This window comes from Plecotus auritus, assembly GCF_963455305.1.
Source record: "Plecotus auritus genome assembly, chromosome: 15".
NCBI lineage: Eukaryota > Metazoa > Chordata > Mammalia > Chiroptera > Vespertilionidae > Plecotus > Plecotus auritus.
This window is the reverse complement of record NC_137781.1, coordinates 12,071,764-12,094,638: the sequence shown is the minus strand read 5'-3', so window position 1 is coordinate 12,094,638 and position 22,875 is coordinate 12,071,764. Positions and strand designations below refer to the sequence as shown.

Here is a 22,875-nt window from a genome sequence, read left to right as displayed (position 1 = left end):
AGGAAAGACTTGAATTTGGCCCTTGGGAAGTCTTTGGTGGCTTTGACACTTGTATGAAAGGCAGTTCGGTACATGGTTAAAGAAAGAATTTGCTGTAGGGAAAGGGATGTCGATACGCAGGACAAAGGGTAAACGCTAAAACTGACTTGTGACATGAATGCATTGCTTTTTCTTAACATTGATTATTTTCTTAGACCAGTCGACGCAAAATTTACCATCCAGAAATCTGAATCACGAGCATTTCCAAAGTCTTAATTTTCCTCATACAAAAGAAATGATGAAGATTTTTCATAAAAAATTTGGTCTACATCATTTTCGAACTAATCAGCTAGAGGCGATCAATGCTGCGCTGCTTGGTGAAGACTGTTTTATCTTAATGCCCACTGGTACGTATTTTTAGATATGAATTGGCAGGAATCCATCGGCAGATGTGAAATGAAAGCCCTTTAATAGAACTAAAAAGAACGTTGACACAGTATTTCTATCACTTAGGGGCCTCTAAACCTCTCATGCCATAGTAAGAAAGTGTATTACCCCTCCCCTCTGTTCTAGTTGTTGACATGATGACATAGCCCTTTAAGATTTTCAACTCAAAGCTGGTTGTGTTTAACTGATACAGAATTTCTCTTTGGGAATTTTTCTTTTTCTAATCTAAATTAGTCTGGAACATGAATAAGAATGTAGGCCTGGAATAGAGATGTGACCATTGCTGGCAGTTTATTTGTTACAGTGAAGTGTTCTGTGGTGGTTAAAACCATCAGTTCCGGAGGGGTGGCCTGGGCGTAAAGCACAGCCCTGCCATTTATTAGTGGTGTGACCTTGAGCAAGGCACTTCATTCCTTGGACCCCACATGTGCAGTGGGGATAATAATAACCTGTCTTACAGAGTGTTATGAGAATTAAATGAAAAGCATTTAGCATAGTTCTTTCTTGGCCTGTTTTGAAGAGATCCAGGACTTTTCATTGTGCTATAAACGTTTATAGCAGCTGTTCAATGATTTATAGTCATCCGAGGCCGAGTATTAAATAAGCAGTTAGGACAAGCACCATGGGGAGTTTGGAGTTTCAGTCCTTGCACATGTAAGCTCCCCTGGGCCGTCTTATTGCCATCATTGTTTAATAGTATCTGGCTGTCTGAATGTTTTCACACTGATTTTAAAGTTTAGGTGATGTTCGATAATAATCACTTCCTGTTTCATTAACTTGTTTAATCTGTGCTCTGTGTCAACTCCAAGTTGGTACTCCGAAACTAAAGCAGGAAAGGACCCTGGGTCGTCCACTGGTTTTGGGGGGCTTTCCATGCTCCTATGGGGTTCCAAGGGGGTGTGGTTTTTTGTTAATCTTCACCCACGGATATTTTTTTCATTGATTTTTATAGAAAATGGAAGGGAGAGAAACACTTAGATTCGTTGCCTCCTGTACACACCCCAAATGGGGCCAGAATCGAACCACCTAGGCATGTGCCCTTGACTAGGAATCGAACACTCAACCCTTCAGTGTGAGGCCCAACACTAACCATTAAGCGACACTGGCCAGGGCTCAAGGGGGTGTTTTTATGTGTCCTTCCACTCCAGTTTAACCTCTTGGTTGTGTGTGTGTGTGTGTGTGTGTGTGTGTGTGTGTGTGTGTGTGTGTGTGGTTTATTTTCAACAAAATTTGTAAGCTACTGATCTAGTACATTTTGAAGGTGATAAAGTTGAGACATAAGGTTAAATGGCATGTCTAAGTCACATAACCTATTGAGGGGTAGAACTGAAACTAGAACTTGGCTTCCTGGTCTTGCCTTGACATTTACACATAAATACCAAAGAGAAATTTACTTACTATACATGCAGAAAAGATGGACTATTTTGTTTAAAAAAAAAAAAAAATCAAAGTCCTAGAAACTGCCTGGCACAAATTTCTATTATTAATGGGCTGATGAAGTTGAAAATTAGGGATTAATCATTTCAGTTACCATTAAATGTGTACGGATTGTCTTGCCATTTTGAATTTGAATGGAAAGAGATTCCACCCCACCCCACCCTTTGGTCTCAAAAGAAATTTCTTTCTCTTCCTCTTCTGTTAATGCACACAAATATAGTTCGACCCTTTACTTCAAAGGAAGATTGGGAATATTACCCTCTGGATAAGAGTACAGGGAGTATTCACACTAGTGGTGTAACAAAACTTAGATTCTAGAAGAGAAATACTACACTATGTTAACTGTGGGTTTTAGTGTTCTACATTTTATCACATTTTAACTCTTTAAAATGAAATCCTATATAATAAAGAGCTAATATGCTAATCAGACCGAACAGCAGAACGACCATCCAGACGACCTTCTGGGCGAAGGACAAAGCTGGGGCTGCGAGGGAAGCCTGGGTCCCAGGTGCCTGCGGCGGCTGGAGATAAGCTTGGGTCCTGGGTGCCAGAGGGAAGCCGGTGCCGACAGCCAGGGGAAGGAAGGCCTACTCTTGCACGAATTTTGTGCATGGGGCCTCTAGAATTATATAAAATAATTATTTTAATCTGCATTTGGATTTCCCAAGTAGACTTCTAAAGCAATTCTATTGCATTTAAGTTTTCCACCCGGATTCTTGCTTTTGCTATCATATGTACCTACATGACATGTCCTGAAGGATAACCTTTACACATTTAAATTGTCTAAGTATTTCGGCTCATTTGAATATGGCAAGTTGTTGGCACCATGGGGAATATCACTTGGTATTCTATTAATCAATTATCTTAAATATTGTGTGTGGTTTACTTTGTAACTTTTGCCTTCATGCTCTCAAGATAGGACCTGACAGATATTTCTTTGTCATTTCTCTTTCAGGAGGTGGTAAAAGCCTGTGTTACCAGCTCCCTGCCTGTGTTTCTCCTGGGGTCACTATTGTCATTTCCCCCTTGAGGTCACTTATCGTAGATCAAGTTCAGAAGCTGACTTCATTGGATGTAAGTTAAAAACAGAATTCTACCAATTACAATAAAAATATAACTTAAAAATAATTATATTTTAGTGCTCTGGGTTGCCTTTTTACTTAATAGTTTGTGAATTATAAGCATGAAGTACAGCTATTACATTAAGTTGTACATTTAAGCTCAAGTCTGAAAATTCTCATACAGATAACCTGTGGTTCCATCTGATTTTATTCTAGGAGAATGTATTTTAGTAAGAACTTTTAACTTGTACTTTGCTGATATAAAAATTTTTTATTTAATATGAAAGGAGTTTTTTTTTTATTGTTATTACTGCCAGATCAGCATAGTTCTTATCTTACTCCCTTAACATCTTAAAATGCATACACATGCACATGCCCACACAGGTGTCCCTTTTCCTCCTGGCTGAGATTATAATAGTATATGAATTCATTCTACTAAATCCTGCATATTGTGATCAAACAGAATTATTTCCAGGGTTATGAGCCACTACCTTTTTCTTTTTTTTTCTTTTTTTTCTTTTATGTTGGATTTCTTCCTTTTTTTTTTTTTTAATTTCAAAGAGGAAGAGAGAAACATCAATGATGAGAATCTTTGATCAGTTGCCTCCTGTACGCCCCCTACTGGGGATCAAGCCAGCAACCTGGGCATGTGCCCTGGACCAGAATTGAACCTGGGACCCTTCAGTCTGCAGGCTGAAGCTCTATCCACTAAGCCAAACTGGCTAGGGCGTCACTACCTTTTTCAACAAGACCGCTGGTTTGATTTTTCTTCCAAAGAATGTCTTAGGGCAGTGATGATAGCCATTGTTAAGTCAGTCCTGATGTTATGGCCCTTGCATCATTGTTACACATTAAAACCCTGAATACACATTTACCTAAAAAAGAATGCAGCTATACATTAGAATTGGATTTTTTGGATACTGAGTTCATGTTTATATTACTTACAAACATGAAAAGCAAAGGAAGTAAAGGAAAGCAAAAAAAAGAAGTAAATAATGAGAAGAATATTTTAAATTATAGTTAATAAGGGTTTTTTCAAAATGTCCTATGTGCTTATTGTTATTTTTATTACATTGAGATTATCTTTCCTCTGATAGGTTTGACATGTAACTTGTAAAATATTTATAAAAGCTAAGGATAAATATAAGATTAAATCAGATTAATATGTAAAATTTACATTGTTTACTACTTTAATACTTAGATTCCAGCTACATATCTGACAGGTGATAAGACCGACTCAGAAGCTACAAGTATTTACCTCCAGTTATCAAAAAAAGACCCAATTATAAAACTTCTGTATGTTACTCCAGAGAAGGTTTGTATTTTATCATTATTTTAAAATATTACATTAGAGCTATGTTAATAAAACAATTCAGTTCTCCCTCTTGAATATGGAAAACCCAGTCTTTCCCTCCTCTGTTTCTCGCCTTTATTACTCACATAGAATACTTTCTTCTGCTCATCAAGTGTGTGGACGTTTTTTCCTTACACCAAGCAATTCTTGCGACACTGGCCAATTGTCCTGTAATTTAACTCAATTCTGACATTGCCTACCCGGAGATAGTGTCAGGTTAAGGGCTCAGTCCAACACTATTGTTCCCATCCCACTTCAGATGCCGATCGTAAGTAGTTGGTCCCCATCCAGGTCACCCATGTCGTCTCTCTGATTTGGCTATAAATCAGAAGTTCTTATGACTCCCTTCTCAGCTCCCATTAATTTACTATAGCAGCCCGTAGAACTCAGGGCAGTGCTTAAGTTTACCAGTTTACTAAAGGACATGATAAAGATACAGACGAACAGCCAGATGAGGAAAAATGCTGGGTGAGATCTGGGGAGGTCCAGAGTACAGGAGCTTCTGCCCTCATGCAGTTGGGGGTCTCACCCTCCTGGTGTGGATGTGTTTGCCAACCTGGAAACTCTGAATCCCATACTTTGGGGATTTGATTTAGGCTTCCCCATGTAGGCACGATCAATTATTAAGTCTATTTCTAGCCCCTCTCCCCTGTCTGGAGGATGGGGGGTAGTGATGCAAATTCCAAGGTTCTAATGGCTTGGTCTTTGTGGTGACCAGCCCCCATCTAGGATCCCCCCAGATTCAACTCTAGAGTAAAAAGATGCTCCTAGCGCTCTTATCACTTAGGAAATTGCAAGGATTTCAGGAGTTCTGTGCCAGACACTGGGGTGGAGACCAATATATTTTTTCTATTATCTCCTAAAAGCTCACTAGAATACATACATTTTTCAATTTTGACATATTTCTGATATATAGTATAGTGTAAGAATTCCTGTATGACTTTCACCCAGAAACTCCAGATGTAACTTTTACTGTGATTGCTTTATTGTTCTATTTTTTTTTAATATTTGAAAGTAAGTTGTAGACATGATATATTCTTTTAACCTTAAATACTTTGCCATGCATTTCCTAAAAACAAGGAATTCTCTTGCATAACAGTATAGTGATCAAAATCAGAAAGTTTTCATTGATACACTGTTATTTAGTCTATGAACTTCACTTTTACTAGTTGTCCTAATAATGTCCATTAGAGCAAAAGAAATTCCTAGATTATGCATTGCATTTAGTTGTCATGTCTCTTTAAATAATTTGTCTGTCATATGATTTTTACACTGTTTTTTTCAATATATTTTTTTTATTTCAGAGAGGAAGGGAGAGGGAGAGAGAGATAGAAACATCAGTGATGAGAGAGAATCATTGATCGATGTTTGGCTGCCTCCTGCACACTCTCCACTGGGGATGGAGCCCACAACCTGGGCATCCTTGACTGGGACGCTTTAGTCTGCAGGTTGTCGCTCTATCCACTGAGCCAAACCAGCTAGGGTGATTTTGACAGTTGAAGAGTGAAGGCCAGTTATTTTGAGAGCCGTCCCTCAATTTGAGTTTATCTTACGTTTCCTGGTGATTAGATTCAAGTTATTCATCTTGGCAGGAACTTCAGAAGTTGTGATAAGTTTTCAGTGCATCCTATCAGGAGGCATTTGATGTCAGTTCGTTCTATTATTGGTGATGTTAGTTAACCTAATCACCTAGGTAAGGTGATGTCTGCCAGACTTCTTCACTGTAAAATCACTTTTTTCTCTTTTTTTGTCATAAATGTAAGTTTTTTTGGTTATTTTCTGCCTTTGTCATAGTAGATATTTGTTGTGGGATACTCTGAAACTGTGTAAATATCCTGTTATTCATCAGACGTTTACCTAATAGTTTTATCACCCGTTGATTCCCCTGTAGCTATTACTATAATGGCTGCCAAATGATGATTTTTCTAATTAGTTGGCATTTTACTATAACAAAGAGGTTTCCCTTTTACCTACATATTTACTTACATTAATATGAACTTATGGAATTTTAACTTATATAGTAGGCTAGCATCTATTTTTGTATAACCTTAAATACTCGCGAGCCGCGGTTTGCCGCTCTGTTGACTAATGAGTTTGCCGACCACGGTACTAGGATGTCATTGCTTTTAGGCCCTGTCATGGACAGAACTACGAAATACATACATACAGACAAATATGTGTATATGTGTGTGTGTGTATCCCCTTCCCCAAATAACAAGCATGCCAGTAGCGTATCGATAGCACTGTTCCCAGTGTACACATAGCCCTCAGGTATACTGAGGTCCAAAGCTTTACAACCACTGACCTGACACATAACTGTTTTCTAAACATTCTAAAATGTCTGCTGTCTTCTATCACTTCTGCTAATTCTCTTCATATAATGGAAGAAGAACCAGTTTTCTCTGAAGGTTTTTTATTTTTATTTTTTTATTTTATTGATTTTTTACAGGGAGGAAGGGAGAGGGAGAGGGATAGAGAGCTAGAAACATCGATGAGAGAGAAACATCGATCAGCTGCCTCCTGTACACCCCCTACTGGGGATGTGCCCGCAACCAAGGTACATGCCCTTGACTGGAATCGAACCTGGGACCTTTCAGTCTGCAGGCCGACGCTCTATCCACTGAGCCAAATCGGTTAGGGCTCTCTGAAGGTTTTAATGGAGCTTAAGTTGTAGTGGAACTTAAAGACAACAGAATCTGTGAGGTGATGTGATGTTTAAATGTGTTTAAGTGTCTAACTAATCCATTTCTGACCTAGGTCTGTGCAAGTAACAGGCTGATTTCTACTCTGGAGAATCTGTATGAGAGGAAGCTCTTGGCACGGTTTGTTATTGATGAAGCACATTGTGTCAGTCAGGTAAATACTATTTTTTATGTCTTGAAATATTGGTAAATATATACCAACAGTATATATATTTTCAGAACTAAAGAGAAAAAACATTGAGTGCATTATTCTATTTCACTGAAGGATATTCTATTTCACTGAAGGTGGTTCTGAATGTGGAGAGCAGTATTTGCTTTGTATAAACGAAAGATTCAAATGGTCTGAAAAGCGGGTTTTTTTCTCAACTAGTGGGGACATGATTTTCGTCAGGATTACAAAAGAATGAATATGCTTCGCCAGAAGTTTCCCTCTGTTCCAGTGATGGCTCTCACTGCCACAGCCAACCCCAGGGTGCAGAAGGACATCCTCACTCAGCTGAAGATTCTCAGGCCGCAGGTGTAAGTTGTTGCAAGCCGTGCCTTTCCAGTCCGGGGCAGTGGCTCCCGGTGTGCTGCACGTTATGATGACCTGCGGAGCCTTGAAAATCCCGGTGCCCGGGTTACGCCTGATGCCCATTAGCTCAGAATTTGGGGCTGGGAGCCAGGAGGGTTTTAAAAATCCCCAAGCGAACCATCCTTTTCTTGGCTGGTTCTACGGTGCTGTTACTGTCCAATTAGCGTGTAGTGCGGGCAGTGCTGCTGACGCCTTTTAGAAAGAAAATCCCCAGGTGATGACAATAGATAGCAAAGTTTGGGAACCAGGGCCTAAGGGCTTTTCTTCACTTACTGAAATGAAAACTTGCTCTCGTTACCTGTTTTGTAAGTAGGGATAAAGTGCATGCTGTTCCTGTTAGCTCTGGTCTCGTCCCATTAATAAATTAGCTTTTATTTACCTAATTTTGGCTCCCATACATCCTAGAATATACGTCATGAAATGAACCAATGACCCTGCTTTGTCCTTTTCTCTGAAGTCCCAGTGACACCCACAATGTTGAAAATAGTCCGGAAACGATGTATAACAGCTTTTTACTTTGTTTCCATCTCAACAGCAAAGGGCTTCTTATTGGCACCAAATCCATAATTATTCAATAATAAAAACAACAATAGTAAAATGCCCCATATATATAGGTTGTACTGGATTAATTTGTACCTCTGTGTGAGTTTGTAGACACTGGAGCATAGTCTGATAGGTTCATTCACTCAGCAAATATTTACTTAACAGCTATTATGGACCAAGGTTAAAATACTTTTTTCTTCCAATTTGTTAATGGGTGTTTGAGTTTGAGGAAAGCCTGAGGGGATGACCAATATATTGGGGTGGGGATTTTTTTGTTGTTTTTTTTAAGTACACCTTTTGTTCATTTGGAAATAAAGAGAATAGGCTGGCTCTATAAATCTGGTAATCAGTAAAAACAATAGCAGCATCTCTCAGCGGGTTATGAGAACTGGAAGTGCCACATGAAGGATATGAGGGGTCATGAGATTAAAGTAGCTACAAAGACCTTTGCAGATGAAACTGAAATTTGCGTCTACAAGTACTATATTGGTCTGTGAAAGCTTTTTCTTTTTTTAGATAGGCAATATTTTAGCTTTTTTCCCTCAATTTATGCCAGAAGCAATCTACTGTTCTTTTTGCTCAGTAATATTAATTTTCCAGCTGCCCGACAGTTAAATCATATAAGTTCAGTTTCATTCACCTTTTCTAATATATATATTGATTTCAGAGAGGAAGGGTGAGGGATAGAGAGAAACATCAATGATGAGAGAGAATCATTGATCGGCTGCCTCCTACACCCCACACTGTGTGGATCAAGCCTGCAACCTAGGCATGTGCCCTGACGGGGAACCGAACTGCAACCTCCTGGTTCATAGGTCGACCCTCAACCACCAAGCCACACGGGCTGGGCTCAATTCACCTTTTGAATAACATTTTGCTAAGTATAGAATTTGTCATTTTGCTTGAGTAAACATTGCACAAATATATTTAGAAGCAGACACCTTTAATATCTTTTCCTAGTAGTGTGAGGAGATCTCCTTGCAAAAGCAATAGATTATACATTTTCTGAGTCTAGCATGTGGTGCCCGGTGCATAATTGGCACTTGTTAAGAATGAATAAATGAAACATATGGAGGAGGAATTTGGGTAAATGTGGGTAAAATGTGAAAATTTGGGCAAGTCTGTTGACTCTTTAATATATTTGGTACTTCTATATTTGAAGGTTTAAATCTCTTAGTGGAAATAAAAAATTTTAATGAACACTTTCTGACACATTTTTTCCTGCTCTTCTTTTCTACCAATAAGCCCTTTGTTTGCATTAACTTTGCCCAACTGCTGATGTGTCATGACCCTGAAGAAGGCAGTTATCCAAAGGTTTGGAGCCATGGCCCCATGCTCCTCTCCTTATGCTGGTCTATGATATTATTCTTCCTCTTTGGGAAATACAAGGATGTATAATAAATTTTCCCTTTCCCTTAAGACCTGAGAAATATGAACTGAGAAAGAGACAGACATATGGACAGTTAAAACAATAATAATGTAACAATACAACAGTAATAACAGCTAACACTTTTACATATCCAGCCTATACAATGTGCAGGGCACTATCATTGGCATTTTATGTGTATTAACTCATCCACACAAAAGTCCTATAAAGTAGGTCCTCCCATTTTCCTCCCTTTATGGATGAGGAAACTGAGGCACAGCAGTTAAATAACTTGAACAAGGCCACATACCTAGCAAGTGCTGGAGAAAGGACTTAAACCCAAACAATCTGTTTTCAGCGCCCTTTAAATTCTCTCCAAATTGCAGAATGAAGTAAGTGGTGATTAGAAGTGTAAATTATTACTGCAGGAACTCAGAAAGGCAAGATTAACTATAACCCAAAGTAACAACTATTAGTGAAGAGGGGTCAGACAGAGTTTTATAAAGGAAGTGGGTTTTGTAGGATGAGTGGTCTTTTAAAAATTTTAAATGTCTGAATTGAGTTATAATGTCTATACCTAAAAATTCACCTATTTAAAGTATATAATTCTGTGATTTTTTGTGTGTGTTTTTTTTAGTTTATTCACAGGGTTGTGCAGTCCCACCCCTATCTAATTTTAGAACATTTTTGTCTCCCTTAAAAGAAACTCTAGGCACATTATCAGTTAATTGCCACTATCCTCCACCTCCTCAGCTCTAGATGACCACTTATCTGCTTTCTGTCTAGATTTTTGCCTATCCTGGACATTTCATTTAAATAGAATCATATACTCTGTGGCCTTTGTGAGTGCCCTTTTCCCCTTACCATCATGTTTTCAAGGTTCATCCATGTTGTAGCATGTATCAGTACTTCATTCTTTCTTATTGACAACTGTCCCATTGTATGGATAATCTGCATTTTATTTATTCGTCATGGGATGAATATTTGAGTTGATTCCATTTTTTGGCTATTAGGAATAATACTGTGAGCATTTGTGTACAAGTTGTCATGTGGACATGTGTTTTTATTTCTCTGGGACATATATTTAGGGGAAGAATTGTTGGGCCATATGGTAACTCTACATTTGACCTTTTAAAGAACTACCAGGTTGATTTTCAAAGCATCTGCACCATTCTATATTACCTTCAGCAGTGTGTGAAGAAGGTTGCAGTTCTTCCACATCCACACCAACATTTGTTACTGTATGTCTTTTTTACTGTATTCATCCTACTGGATGTGAAGTGGTAAGTGAGTGGCATTTTAACAGATGAAGAGTGAGAATTCAGGGCTGAAGTTTTTGGTGTGAAAATACGGGTCAGGCCCTAACTGGTTTTGCTCAGTGAATAGAGCGCCGGCCTGAAAGGTCTGGGGTTTGATTCCAGTTGAGGGCACATGCCCGGGTTGCGGGCTCGATCGCCAGTGGGGGGTGTGCAGGTGGCAGCCGATCAGTGATTCTCTCTCACCATTGATGTTTCTCTCTCTCCCTCTCCCTTCCTCTCTGAAACCAATAAGAATATATATTTAAAGAAAATACAGGTCAGCCAAAACCGGTTTGGCTCAGTGGATAGAGCGTCGGCCTGCGGACTGAGGGGTCCCAGGTTCAATTCCGGTCAAAGGCACGTGACTTGGTTGCGGGCACATCCCCAGTGGGAGGTGTGCAGGAGGCAGCTGATTGATGTTTCTAACTCTCTATCCCTCTTCCTTCCTCTCTGTAAAAAAATCAATAAAATATATTTTAAAAAAAAGAAAAGAAAATACAGGTAAGACCCAAGGAATGGTGAATAATGCAAAGGATAAGTGGAGAAATAAAGAGAAGGAATAACCCGGGGAAGGTGGCTTGAGGCCAGATCCTAGAGGGTCTTACATATCATCCTGCTCAAGTATTTGGATCTGTCCTATAGACACGTTCACCTGGAAGGGGGCTTCATCGGAGCTGTTTGGTAGAATGATAGCCCTGGCCGTGGGTAGAAGATGGAGTGGAGGAACAGAAGTTCAGAGGCAGGATAGCCCTTCAGGAACCCTACTGCAGCCCTTTAAGAGAGAGAACGATGGTGGCAACAGTAGAAAAGGAAGGTGGGGACAGAGTCAAGAGAGAAAACGGTAGAATCAACAAGACTGGAACTGAAGGGGTAAGAAATGTGGACATAGTGAAAGTTTACACCAGTTTCTGGTGCGGGTGACTGGCTCCATTGATGATACCTGGAAATGCAGGAGGTGGAAGGTTGGAAGGAATGGATAACGAATTTAATTTTAGGTCCTGGTGTCTTCATGCTTTCTTCAGACATGTGCTTCCTAAAAGAATTTTGAAAAGCTGAACCACTTGTACATTTTTAACCTGACACCTGAAATTTTTCAACATGAATTTAAACAAAGAGAATGTGGTCTGTTACACCATTTTAAAACAAAATTGTAACCCAGCCTTTTAAAATGTATTCCGTAGAATATTAATATACGTATGAGAGCAGTTCTGTACCTACATCATCCACTTGCAAAACACATTAAAAATTTTTACCTCTTTAACAGATATTTTACATTTTTCCTTTTTCTCTTTGAGCACTTATTTCTCTTTCAGTTTCCTACAGAATTCTATTCTAAAGCAATGTATTTTTATGCATGAAGTCTTTTTTAAAAAAATATATTTTTATTGATTTCAGAGAGGAAACGAGAGGGATAGAGAGATAGAAACATCAATGATGAGAGAGAATCATTGATCGGCTGCCTCCTGCACTCCCCCTACTGGGGATTAAACCCTCAACCTGGGCATGTGCCCTTGGCCGGAATCAAACGCAGGACCCTTCGGTCCCCAGGCTGACACTCTATCCGCTGAGCCAAACTGACTAGGGCATGCATGAAGTCTTGTTACTTACATGCAAAAAATATGTTTGTATATTAAGAATTGTTTTTAAATGTCTTATACCAAAATTTTTTCCAAATTGAATTACTGTAATTGTTAGCACATAACTGGTTGGAATAGTTTTCAAGTATGTATATATTTTAAAGTTTAATGTATTTTAATAGCAGACTTATAGGAACAGCACTGAACACAGACCACATTTAAAACATGTGCTTGCATGTAGGAAACTCAGTTAGAAAAGTAGAGTGAATGGATGCAATCTACTTCATTATAAAAATGCTGCAAACACCATTTAGTTGCCATCAATAAGAAATTTACTTGTTTTTAAAAAATCCAAATGTTGGCCTTGTCCAGAAAAATTAAAAAAGTTGAACTGCTGAAACTTGTTTGCTGAAATATTTTCACTTACATGAATGCTTTATGTCCCAGCATTTACATTAAAAAATTTACATACAAATGAAAATGGAAAAACAGCCCTGGCCTGTTTGGCTCAGTGGATAGAGCATCGGCCTGCGGACTCAGGGGTCCTGGGTTCGATTCCGGTCAAGGGCATGTATCTTGGTTGCGGGCACATCCCTGGTTGGGGATGTGCAGGAGGCAGCTGATTGATGTTTCTCTCTCATCAATGTTTCTGGCTCTCTATCCCTCTCCCTTCCTCTCTAAAATATCAATAAAATATATTTTTTTTTAAAAAGAAAAAGAAAATGGAAAAACTGCCAATACCCAATTTGTGTCCCCTATTTTCCACTTGTAGTCATATACTTAGGTACCTTTTGACCCCATGGAAAGAAAACATTCAGAACTACTAATAACAGGAAGAGGAGAATTTTTTTTAAGAATGAAATAGCCCTAGCTGGTTTAGCTCAGCGGATAGAGCGTGGCCTACGAACTGAAAGGTCCCAGGTCTGATTCCGGTCAAGGGCACATGCCTGGCTCGATCCCCAGTGGGGAACTTGCAGGAGGCAGCCGATCAATGATTCTCTCTCATCATGGATGTTTCTATCTCTCTCTCCCTCTCCTTCTCTGAAATCAATAAAAATATATTTTTTAAAAAATAAAGTATGAAATAGTTCCCATCATAGTGGGTTCTTAAGCACATTCTCCACGTTTGCAGTGTGTTGGGTGGGTGTCCTTTGGCATAATTGTTACACATTTGGCATGGATAGGTTGGTGTCTTCCAAAAGGCCAACCAGGCAGGCCTCCTGCCTCCTGCGGAGCACCAAATAGCTACATGCTGGAAGCACACATCTGTTTTGAAGTCCTGAGCAATTTCTCACACCAGACGCTGAAAGGGAAGTTTGTGAATCAGAAGTTCATTGGACTTCTGAGAAGGTCTAATTTCACAGAGTGCCATAGTACCAGGCCTGTAACCATAAGGTTTCTTTCCCCCTCCCGTACAGGGCGCACTCTGCGAGTGGCTTTGACAGCCAGTTGCTTCCATTGTACGTTACCACAGGTTGGTTTGTGGGCAGTCCGCTTTGTAAGAGCCATGGTATAGAGAACTCCTTACTTCACCCCCTTCTCCTTGGACTGGAACCCTAGTGCTAGAGGCTGGCGGCATTAATGATGGCGATGGCTGTGAGCTCAGTTCAAATATATTTTTTAAATTTCTTAAGCATAAATTTTGATTGAGAATGTGTAACTTAATAAAGATAGGATTTTCCCCTTCCCCCCAGTTAGTTCATATATCTGGGTGAATTCAGTTGGCTCCAATTTATTTATATAATTGATTTCAGAGAGGAAGAAAGAGTAAGAGAGATAGAGACATCATTGATGAGAGAGAATCATTGATTGGCTGCCTCCTACAGGCCCCACAATGAGGACTGAACCTCCTGGTTCATAGGTCGGTGCCCAACTACTGAGCCATACTGGCCGGGTGGCTTAAATTTCTTTTATAGATGTAAGCATTGAGAAACATTGCTCGCAGAAACGTGGATGGGAATGGAAAGCATTTTATTGTAGTAATAACACTCAATTACTTGAATTCCTTCTGACACATATGCCAAAATTACATAATGATCTGTCATGAAAAATTATTTTTAATGATATTTCAACCAACAACTCAATTAAGTCCTCCACATTTTGTTGAAAGCAAAGATTTATAAACCATGCGACTGGCAAAATAAGTCATATCATTAGTTACTCACTTTACTTTTTCTGGGAAAAATACCCTAAAAAATGCCTTACCAAGACTTACCCAATGACTGTTAAATATTGTTGCTGTTTCACATAAATGAACCTTATATCCAATATATTCTGAAGACTTTTCCTAATCTATTTTTGACATATTTTTTATTCTGTGATATGCTTTTAAACTAGTTTTGTCAAAACTTTGTGGCTACTGATTAGTTCTTTCAAATAATGGGAAATAACTACCATGTAACCTAATTGGCATATCCAGTTTTCATTGTCAAACCAATCAGCCGCATTAGACTTATTTTCTTATATGTAGAAAAAGAAAATTTTGACTTTTTATAATTCACATAAACTAGTACATATCCTCAAGACAAGTATTTCAGTTCCAAAAGCAACAAGAGCCGAGCACAAATTGATTCCATTTCCTAACACATCACTTAAAATCATATGAGTTTGACACCCTGGACCTGATAATATTTTTTATTTTAATGGCAACAACTCCCTTAGTGAAATACAATGAAATCCAAACTTCTTTTTAAAAAATCATGTCTTTATTAAGATATAATTGACACGCCATAAAATTCACCCATTTAAAGGTTAAAATTTAGTTGGGTTTTTGAATGTTCACAGAATTGTTCAACCATCCCCCAAATCTAAGTTCAGAACGTTTTCATCATCCAAAAAAGAAACCTCAGTGCTTCTAAGCAGTCATTCCCCATCACTTAGCATAATGTTTTCAAGGGACTTCCATGTTGTAGCCTGTGCCAGTACTTCATTCATTTTTATGGCTAAATAATCTTCCATTTTGGGGGCATTCCACATTTCAGTTACCCATTTATCAATTGATGAAAACTGCCTCTAACTACAATATCTGGTAATTCCAAACATACTGCTTTCCAGCAGGCCACGTCAGATTTGTTCTATGTAATAAAATCAGAGAGACTTATCTTTTTCATTTTAACAAACTGTGGGAATGCTGCTTTTAGTTAGTGGCCCATCTGCTGGAGTTTAGCAGTCTATTTGCTGCAGAGATACTTGTTTTGATTTTAATTGGATTTGAGATCTTCAGCTTTCTGTCCTAATATGATGTCATTTTCTTATTTTTAGTAAAAGTAGTCTGTTTGACTAAATTAGTAAACATTTCTCAATTATGCCACAAATAAGTTTCAGATTTTATGCCAAATGTTTTTAATATATCAGCTTTATTGAGATATAATACACATACTATACAATTCACCTATTTAAAGTGTATCATTCAATGGTTTTTAGTAGTCAGAGTTGTGCAGCCATCACCACAATCAATTTTAGAATGTTTTCCTCACCCTGCAAATGCACCCATATCCATTAGTAGTCAGTCCCACTTTCCCCTCACACCCCCTAACAGCCTGAGGCAAGCACCACTTTACCTTCTGTCTTTAGATTTGCCTGTTCTGGATATCTATGTATATAAAAGCATAATATGCAAATCGACCAGGTGGTGGAACGACCAGTTGGCTATGATGTGCACTGACCATCAGGGATCTGCCCCCAGCCTGGGAAGCGGGGGTGGGTACCTACAGGCAACCGGGGACCTCTAGTAAAGAGAATCATCCAATATGGCTTCTTTCACTTAGCATAATGTTTTTAAAGTTTATTGCTGAAGAATATTCCATTGTTATGGGTATATCACATTTTATTTATTCACTGGTGGCCTGGGTGCACGAAATTCATGCACAAGGGAGGATGTCTCTCAGCCCGGCCTGCATCCTCTCGCAATCCGGGACCGCTGGCTCCTAACCGCTCACCTGCCTGTCTGCCTGTTCGCCCCAACTGTCCCCCCTGCTGGCCTGCTACCCCCAACTGCCCCCTCCCCTGCTGGCCTGCTCGTCCCCAACTGCCCCCCCTGCTGGCCTGCTCTCCCCTCACCACCTCTGACTCAGCCCTACCACCATGGCTTTGTCCAGAAGGATGTCCAGAAGGTCTCCCAGTCTCATTAGCATATTACCCTTTTATTAGTATAGATTGGTCAACACTGGGGTTGTTTACCTTTTTTGGCTATTATGAGTAATGCTGTTACGAACATTCACATACAAGTTTTTATGCGGACCTGTGTTCTCCTGACTCTTGAATATAGACGCAGGAATGGAGTTGTTGAGTTGTGTGCTAACTCTATTTTTTACCTTTTGAGAACTGCCATACTATTTTCCAAAGAGCCTGCCCATTTTACATTCCCACCAGCATTGCTACTGTCTACTTAAAATATGTTTTTATTGATTTCAGAGAGAGGAAGGGAGAAGGGAGACAGAGATAGAAACATCAGTGATGAGAGAGAATCATGGATTGGCTGCCTCCTGCTACTGGGGAATCAAGCCTTCAACTTGGCATGTGCCCTGACCAGGAATCGAACCAGTGACTTCTTGGTTTCTGGGTTGACACTCAAACACTGAGCCATACTGGCCAGGCTCAGCTTTTTTGTAATACATGAAACATGGTTCTAATATTAAAGTGTGGTGTAAAATGTAGGAAAAGGCAATAAGGTCATTCTTTTTTATTAAAGTATGTTTTTATTTATTTTTAGAGAGAGAGGAAGGGAGAGGGGGAGAGAGAAACATCAATGAAAGAGGAACATTGTTTGGTTGCCTGCATGGCCCCCACAGGGGATTGAGCCAGCAACCTGGGCTTTTGCCCTGACCAGGAATCAAACCAGTGACCTCCTGGTGCGTGGGATGATGCTCAAACCACTGAGCCATACTGGCCAGGCCTGAGCAATTTTTTTTTAATGCTGTAATTTTATCAAGACTGAAGTTCCTTTTGCTGTGGCAGTGATTGTAAGTAATGAACTGAGAACAATCAAATTAGTCCTTGAATATATCAGTCTTTTATCTGCCCCCTTCTTTGCCACAATCTGCTTGCTACACATGCTTCTGCCATTTCAAACACTAAAAGAAAGCTCTGAGTGTCTTGTACAAGTGATATAAGAGGGATGGTTTTGACTCAGAGTAATGCATTCTCTGACAGTTTTCAGGGATGAAGGAAGAAGCGCGGTCATAAAGTAAAAATCATCTTCACTCCCACCACCTTCCTCTATATCTGAGACCAGAACATTCCAATAGAGGCTGAAATACTTCATTCCTGATGTCATACCCTACCCTTAACAGAAATATGTAAAACACTTAACAAACATGAAGCTTCACCAACCGTTTCTGTTTCTTTGACTAAAGAAAGTTTTACCTATACCCATGCTAGACTTTTTTTTTTAATGTCCTGGAGGTGTTTGCATCTGGAACAGTGCACAGTAGTAAAGTTCAGAATGAGTCAAAAGTAGGGTTCGTTTGTTTGTTTTTAGAAAGTGAGAGGACAATTGTAAAAGAAAAAAAATTGGGGCAGGAGAAACCAGCAGGATGCCTGGACTGCAGGCGTGTTCTCAGATCAGTCTTTTAGCAAAAGTTACATGTGAAAATGGAGAATGGAGGACCTGGAAATGGATTCCTTTAAAATTGTCTTTGCTCTTGTGCTTTTAGAAAGTCTTTGTGACCCCCCTTTGGGGGCATGCATGCCCAGTTTTAGACCCACCTGTGTGAAAGGAAGTTGGATTGTGCGTTGGAAATCTGAAAAGAGGTCTAAGCTGGAGGCAAAAGTTGGGAGTGGTGGGAATTATATTTGGATGCAGTTTAAAGAAAGTGTGGTCCCTGAAGAAGATGATGTAGGGGAAGAAGAGAAGAGCCTAGCGTTTCGGGGGTGATTGTCACTTAGGGAGTGAGCAAAGGAAGAAAAGATGGAGATGGGGAGATCAGAGAGGTGAAGGGAATGTAAAACTGAGAGGTGATAGGCTTTCAGCAAGGATAGCCCATGTGGCGTGACGGAGAGGTCGGAGAGGATGTGATCTGAAAAACCAATGCAAAAAGCAAGTGTAGGTGAAGGTTACTGCTGCCTCCTGCGTGGCCTTAGCTGTACAGCAGTCCCTTCGGGAGCGTGGCTGCCCTCCACAAGCAAGGCATTCTTTACTTCCAAAACTAAACACGTTTATCCTACCAATGGCAACAAATCCTGGGCCCAGCGAGCTTGGATTTAGATACAAAAACAGAAAGCCAGTGGTTGCCTCCCTCTGACCTCCACACCCTTGAATAGCAGCCTCCTCACCATCAGCCTAGGCACTGGGAGGTCTTTGTGCTCTAAATTCAACTTGTTCTTCCTGCGGAGATGTTGGAACCTGGGGCAGTGGAGGGTCCCTGCAGGTCGAGGATCCTGTAACAGTTCTTTAGTTGTAAAAGCTTTGACAAAACAATTTTGGTAGAAGGGTAACAGGAAAGCCAGAATGGAAGTAATGAGAAGAAGCTGAGTGTGTGGTTAGTCGGTTGGAAGCATAAGTGTCTTGCCACTAGAGGGAAAGAAAGGTGGGGTGCCAGCAGCAGTGCAGTACTGGGTCAAGGGAAGCTTTTGTTGTTGTTAGGATTGGTGATCTTAGAACGTATTCAGAGAAAAAAGGGAAGAATTCACAGAAGACACTGAAGTACAAGAGGAGATAACGGAGAGGAAGAGCTTCCTGAGGAAGTGGGATACCAAGGGCAAAAGACCAGAGAGAAAAGAGCACATCTGTCTCAGCATCACCCACATTCTCTCTGGGGCGCAGAGCCAAAGTACAATGGTCCACGCTTCTTTTGTTGCCCAGCAATTAGCTCCTCATGTACACAGTCAAAATTTGGGGACATTGGTGGCTGAAAATGTATGTTTTCTCTTATGATTTTCTTTATATATATTTTCTCCTATATAATAAAGACGTAATATGCAAATTAATCCTCATGCCCTCACAAGATGGCTGCCTACGACCAGGCCGGCAGGGGGGTTAGTGAGGGACGACCAAACGACTGAACAAGCAGGCTGCGTGGGGTGACCAGGCCAGCAGGGGGGGGCAGTTGGGGGTGACCAGGCCAGCAGGGGGGCAGTTGGGGCAACTAGGCCGGTGGGGGGTGCAGTTCGGGGCAACCAGGCTGGCAGGGGGGCCAGTAAGGGGTGACCAGGCTGGTGGGGGTGGGCAGTTAGGAGTAACCAGGCCAACAGGGAGGGGGCAGTTGGGGGCAACCTGGCCGGTAGTGGAGGGGGGGGGCAGTTAGGGGCAATCAAGCTGGCACGCAGAGGCAGTGAGGGGCGATCAGGCCAGCAGGCAGGTGAGCAATTAGGAGCCAGCGGTCCAGGATTGTGAGAGGGATGTCCCCCAAGGGGTCCTGGATTGGAGAGGGTGCAGGCTGGGCTGAGGGGGACACCCTCCCCTGCACAAATTTCGTGCACCAGGCCTCTAGTATATATTTTTTCTTAATTTTTTTTTTTTTTTTTTTAAATTTCAAAGAGGAAGGGAAAGGGAGAGAGAGAGAGAGAAACATCAATGATGAGAGAATCATCATGGAATGGCTGCCTCCTGCATGCCCCTCACTGGGGATCAAGCCTGCAACCTGGGCATGTGCTATGACCAGGAATTGAACCGCGACCTCCTGGTTTATAGGTCGATGCTCAACCACTGAGCCACACTGGCTGGGCTGATTTACTTAATCTTTTAAATAAGTTTTAGTCCTCTCTGCTCTTAGTCATCTTCATGGTGGATACTGGGCTCTCGGCTTGTGTTCTCTTCTACAGTCCTTCTAACTCCTTGTCATCTAGTCCCTAGACACTCCCTCCTTGTCACCATTCATTTTGTTAACCCCTTAACCCACCTTCCATTTCTCTGTTCTATGATGCAAGCTGCTAGTGGCAATATTCAATTTAACACAACTCAGTAATTAGGTTTGCTTTGTGGAAAATCAGCATTTAATTTTTGAAGGTGGCTAAAACTATATTTTCTCATAGTAACAAAATTTTATGTTTGGGACTTTTTTAGGTTTACCATGAGCTTTAACAGACATAATCTGAAATACTATGTGCTCCCAAAAAAGCCTAAAAAGGTAGCATTTGATTGCTTGGAATGGATCGGGAAGCATCACCCACGTGAGTACAGCCATGTGATGAATTCTGTCTGGAGGTAATCAATACATGTCTTTTTAGTACCACAATAGGATATATAGAATTGCATATTAAACATTTCTCATGATAGCACTGATTTGCTATTTATAGAGCAGAATATCTCAACTCCCTCAGTTCTGCATATTGTGAAATCTCATTCGGTTTGATAACAATAAACCCTAACAATAAAAAATAAGTTTTTTTAAAAACCCTAACAAAAAAATATTAAATACTTCCTCCTACATCTCTATTTTATAATTTATGGTTTCAGTGTCTTTACTCTGGCTTCCATCTGTGTATGAATTGTACAGGTCTTTGTTTCAGTGTGTTCTCCCAAGTGTGTCTGCCTTTAAACTATAATAATTAAAATGAGAATCTGAGATTCATGTCGTTTCCCATGTAACCCACTTTCCATGGAGAAGTTTTTTGTTAAGCATCTTTATTTCATTTTTTAAATCTTAATATACATATTGGTTTGAAGAAATCAAGCAGTGCAGTGATGGACTATGAAAAAGTCAGTAATTTCCCTCTCCAGGCCCTCCTCTCCCTGGCAGCTAATATAAATAGCATAATAGTGTGTAAATCTATACCTTTGGCTCTGACACAGAGAAATGACTTTTTCTTAATACCTTTATATTCTGATGTTAAAAATAGATACATAAAAACAACAATAAATATAATACATTGCTCATTGAAGAACATTTAGATAACAACAAAAAGAAGAAGGAAGCAAAAGACAAACCTCACCTCAAGACAAGTCACTGTTACTGTTTTGGTTTGTTTTCCTTCCATTAATTTTTGAATGCATTTTTCTGTCTATTAGCATACTATATACTAGTGTGTGTGTGTGTGTGTGTGTGTGTGTGTGTGTGTATATATATATATATATATATATATATATATATATATAGTGTTTCTACCCTTAATCTGTTTTATATCTTGAGCATTTTCTCATGTCTTTTTAAAAACATAGAAAATACTTGATAATTGTACTGTATATTATTTTATAAATTTCATGTCTTAATAGGCCTCCTAATTTTGGCCATTAAAATTTTTCCAATTTTTCAAATTCAAATAAAACTTTTTGTGTAAGTCCTTGTACCGCTTTATTTTCTAGATTCATTTTCTAAAAGGAAACTGAGTTAAAAGATAGAAGCATTTCTGGGGCTCTTTGATACATATTGCCATATGTTTTCTACAAAGTTTGTGTAAGGGTGCCTTCCCATTTTCTAGCCAGTGTGAAATAGTGCCCGGGGTTTGTCCAGGTCCACCTCTGGAGTCATTTACAGGGACTTTTTCAGTGCACGTGAGTTCTCCTTGCTTGAATTCTTCTACCTACTTTAAGAAGACTATGGAGGTCTATTGATGTTTCATATGTTTCAAAGAACATAATATAAATTGTGCTGTTATTTATGTTACAAATCCTCATTTCTTGGCAGATGATTCAGGGATAATTTACTGCCTCTCCAGGCGAGAATGTGACACGATGGCTGACACCTTACAGAAGAATGGTCTCCCCGCTCTTGCTTATCATGCTGGCCTCAGTGACGCTGCCAGAGACGAAGTACAGCACAAGTGGATCAACCAGGATGGCTGTCAGGTGACATTTTTAAAGATAAACAAGTAATTTTTTAATAGTATATAAGCAAACTTGCTTATGTAAATGAAAATTGTTTTTTTTGTTTTGTTTTATTTTTAAAATATATTTTATTGATTTTTTTACAGAGAGGAAGGGAGAGAGATAGAGAGTTAGAAACATCGATGAGAGAGAAACATCAACGAGCTGCCTCCTGCACACTCCCTACTGGGGATGTGCCCGCAACCAAGGTACATGCCCTTGACTGGAATCGAACCTGGGACCCTTGAATCCACAGGCTGACGCTCTATCCACTGAGCCAAACCGGTTAGGGCATGAAAATTGTTTTTATCATAAGTAGTAAACATCAAAATAAGACTGAAATAGAAAAAAAATGTTTTTGAAGACTTATAAAGTTGCTTTCTTTCTTAAATTAAAAAAAACAATTTTATTGAGATTAATTCAAGACCATAAAATTCACCCTTTCAAAAAAGTTTACAAGTCAGTGGTTTTAGTATAGTCACAAGGTTATGCAGCCATCACCACTAATTCTAGAACACTTCATCATCCTAAAAAGAAACCCCATACCCATTAGCAGCCACCCCTTACTCCCCCAACTCTCCATTCCCTGGTAGCCATTAATCTACCAGCTACTACTAATCTGTCTCTATAGATTTTCCTATTCTGGACATTTCATATAAATGGAATCATACAGAATGTGTTCTTTTTTTAAAATATATTTTTATTGATTTCAGAGAAGAAGGAAGAGGGAGAGAGATAGAAGCATCATGATGAGAGAGATGATCTGCTGCCTCTTGCATGCCCCCATCTGGGGAT

The 22,875-nt window shown here is 39.8% G+C and overlaps 1 protein-coding gene across 2 annotated transcripts in view; it reads left to right on the top strand.

Moving 5' to 3' along the window:
• BLM (BLM RecQ like helicase) overlaps positions 1-22,875 on the top strand; it is a 90,199-nt gene that overhangs the window by 24,738 nt on the left and 42,586 nt on the right. For both annotated transcript variants that reach the window (XM_080651560.1, XM_080651561.1), the window contains 7 exons: positions 195-386; positions 2,819-2,937; positions 4,126-4,239; positions 7,036-7,134; positions 7,351-7,499; positions 20,341-20,447; positions 21,902-22,062. In XM_080651560.1, coding sequence (XP_080507686.1) covers positions 195-386; positions 2,819-2,937; positions 4,126-4,239; positions 7,036-7,134; positions 7,351-7,499; positions 20,341-20,447; positions 21,902-22,062 — 941 coding nt within the window. The remainder of the gene's footprint in view (positions 1-194; positions 387-2,818; positions 2,938-4,125; positions 4,240-7,035; positions 7,135-7,350; positions 7,500-20,340; positions 20,448-21,901; positions 22,063-22,875) is intronic.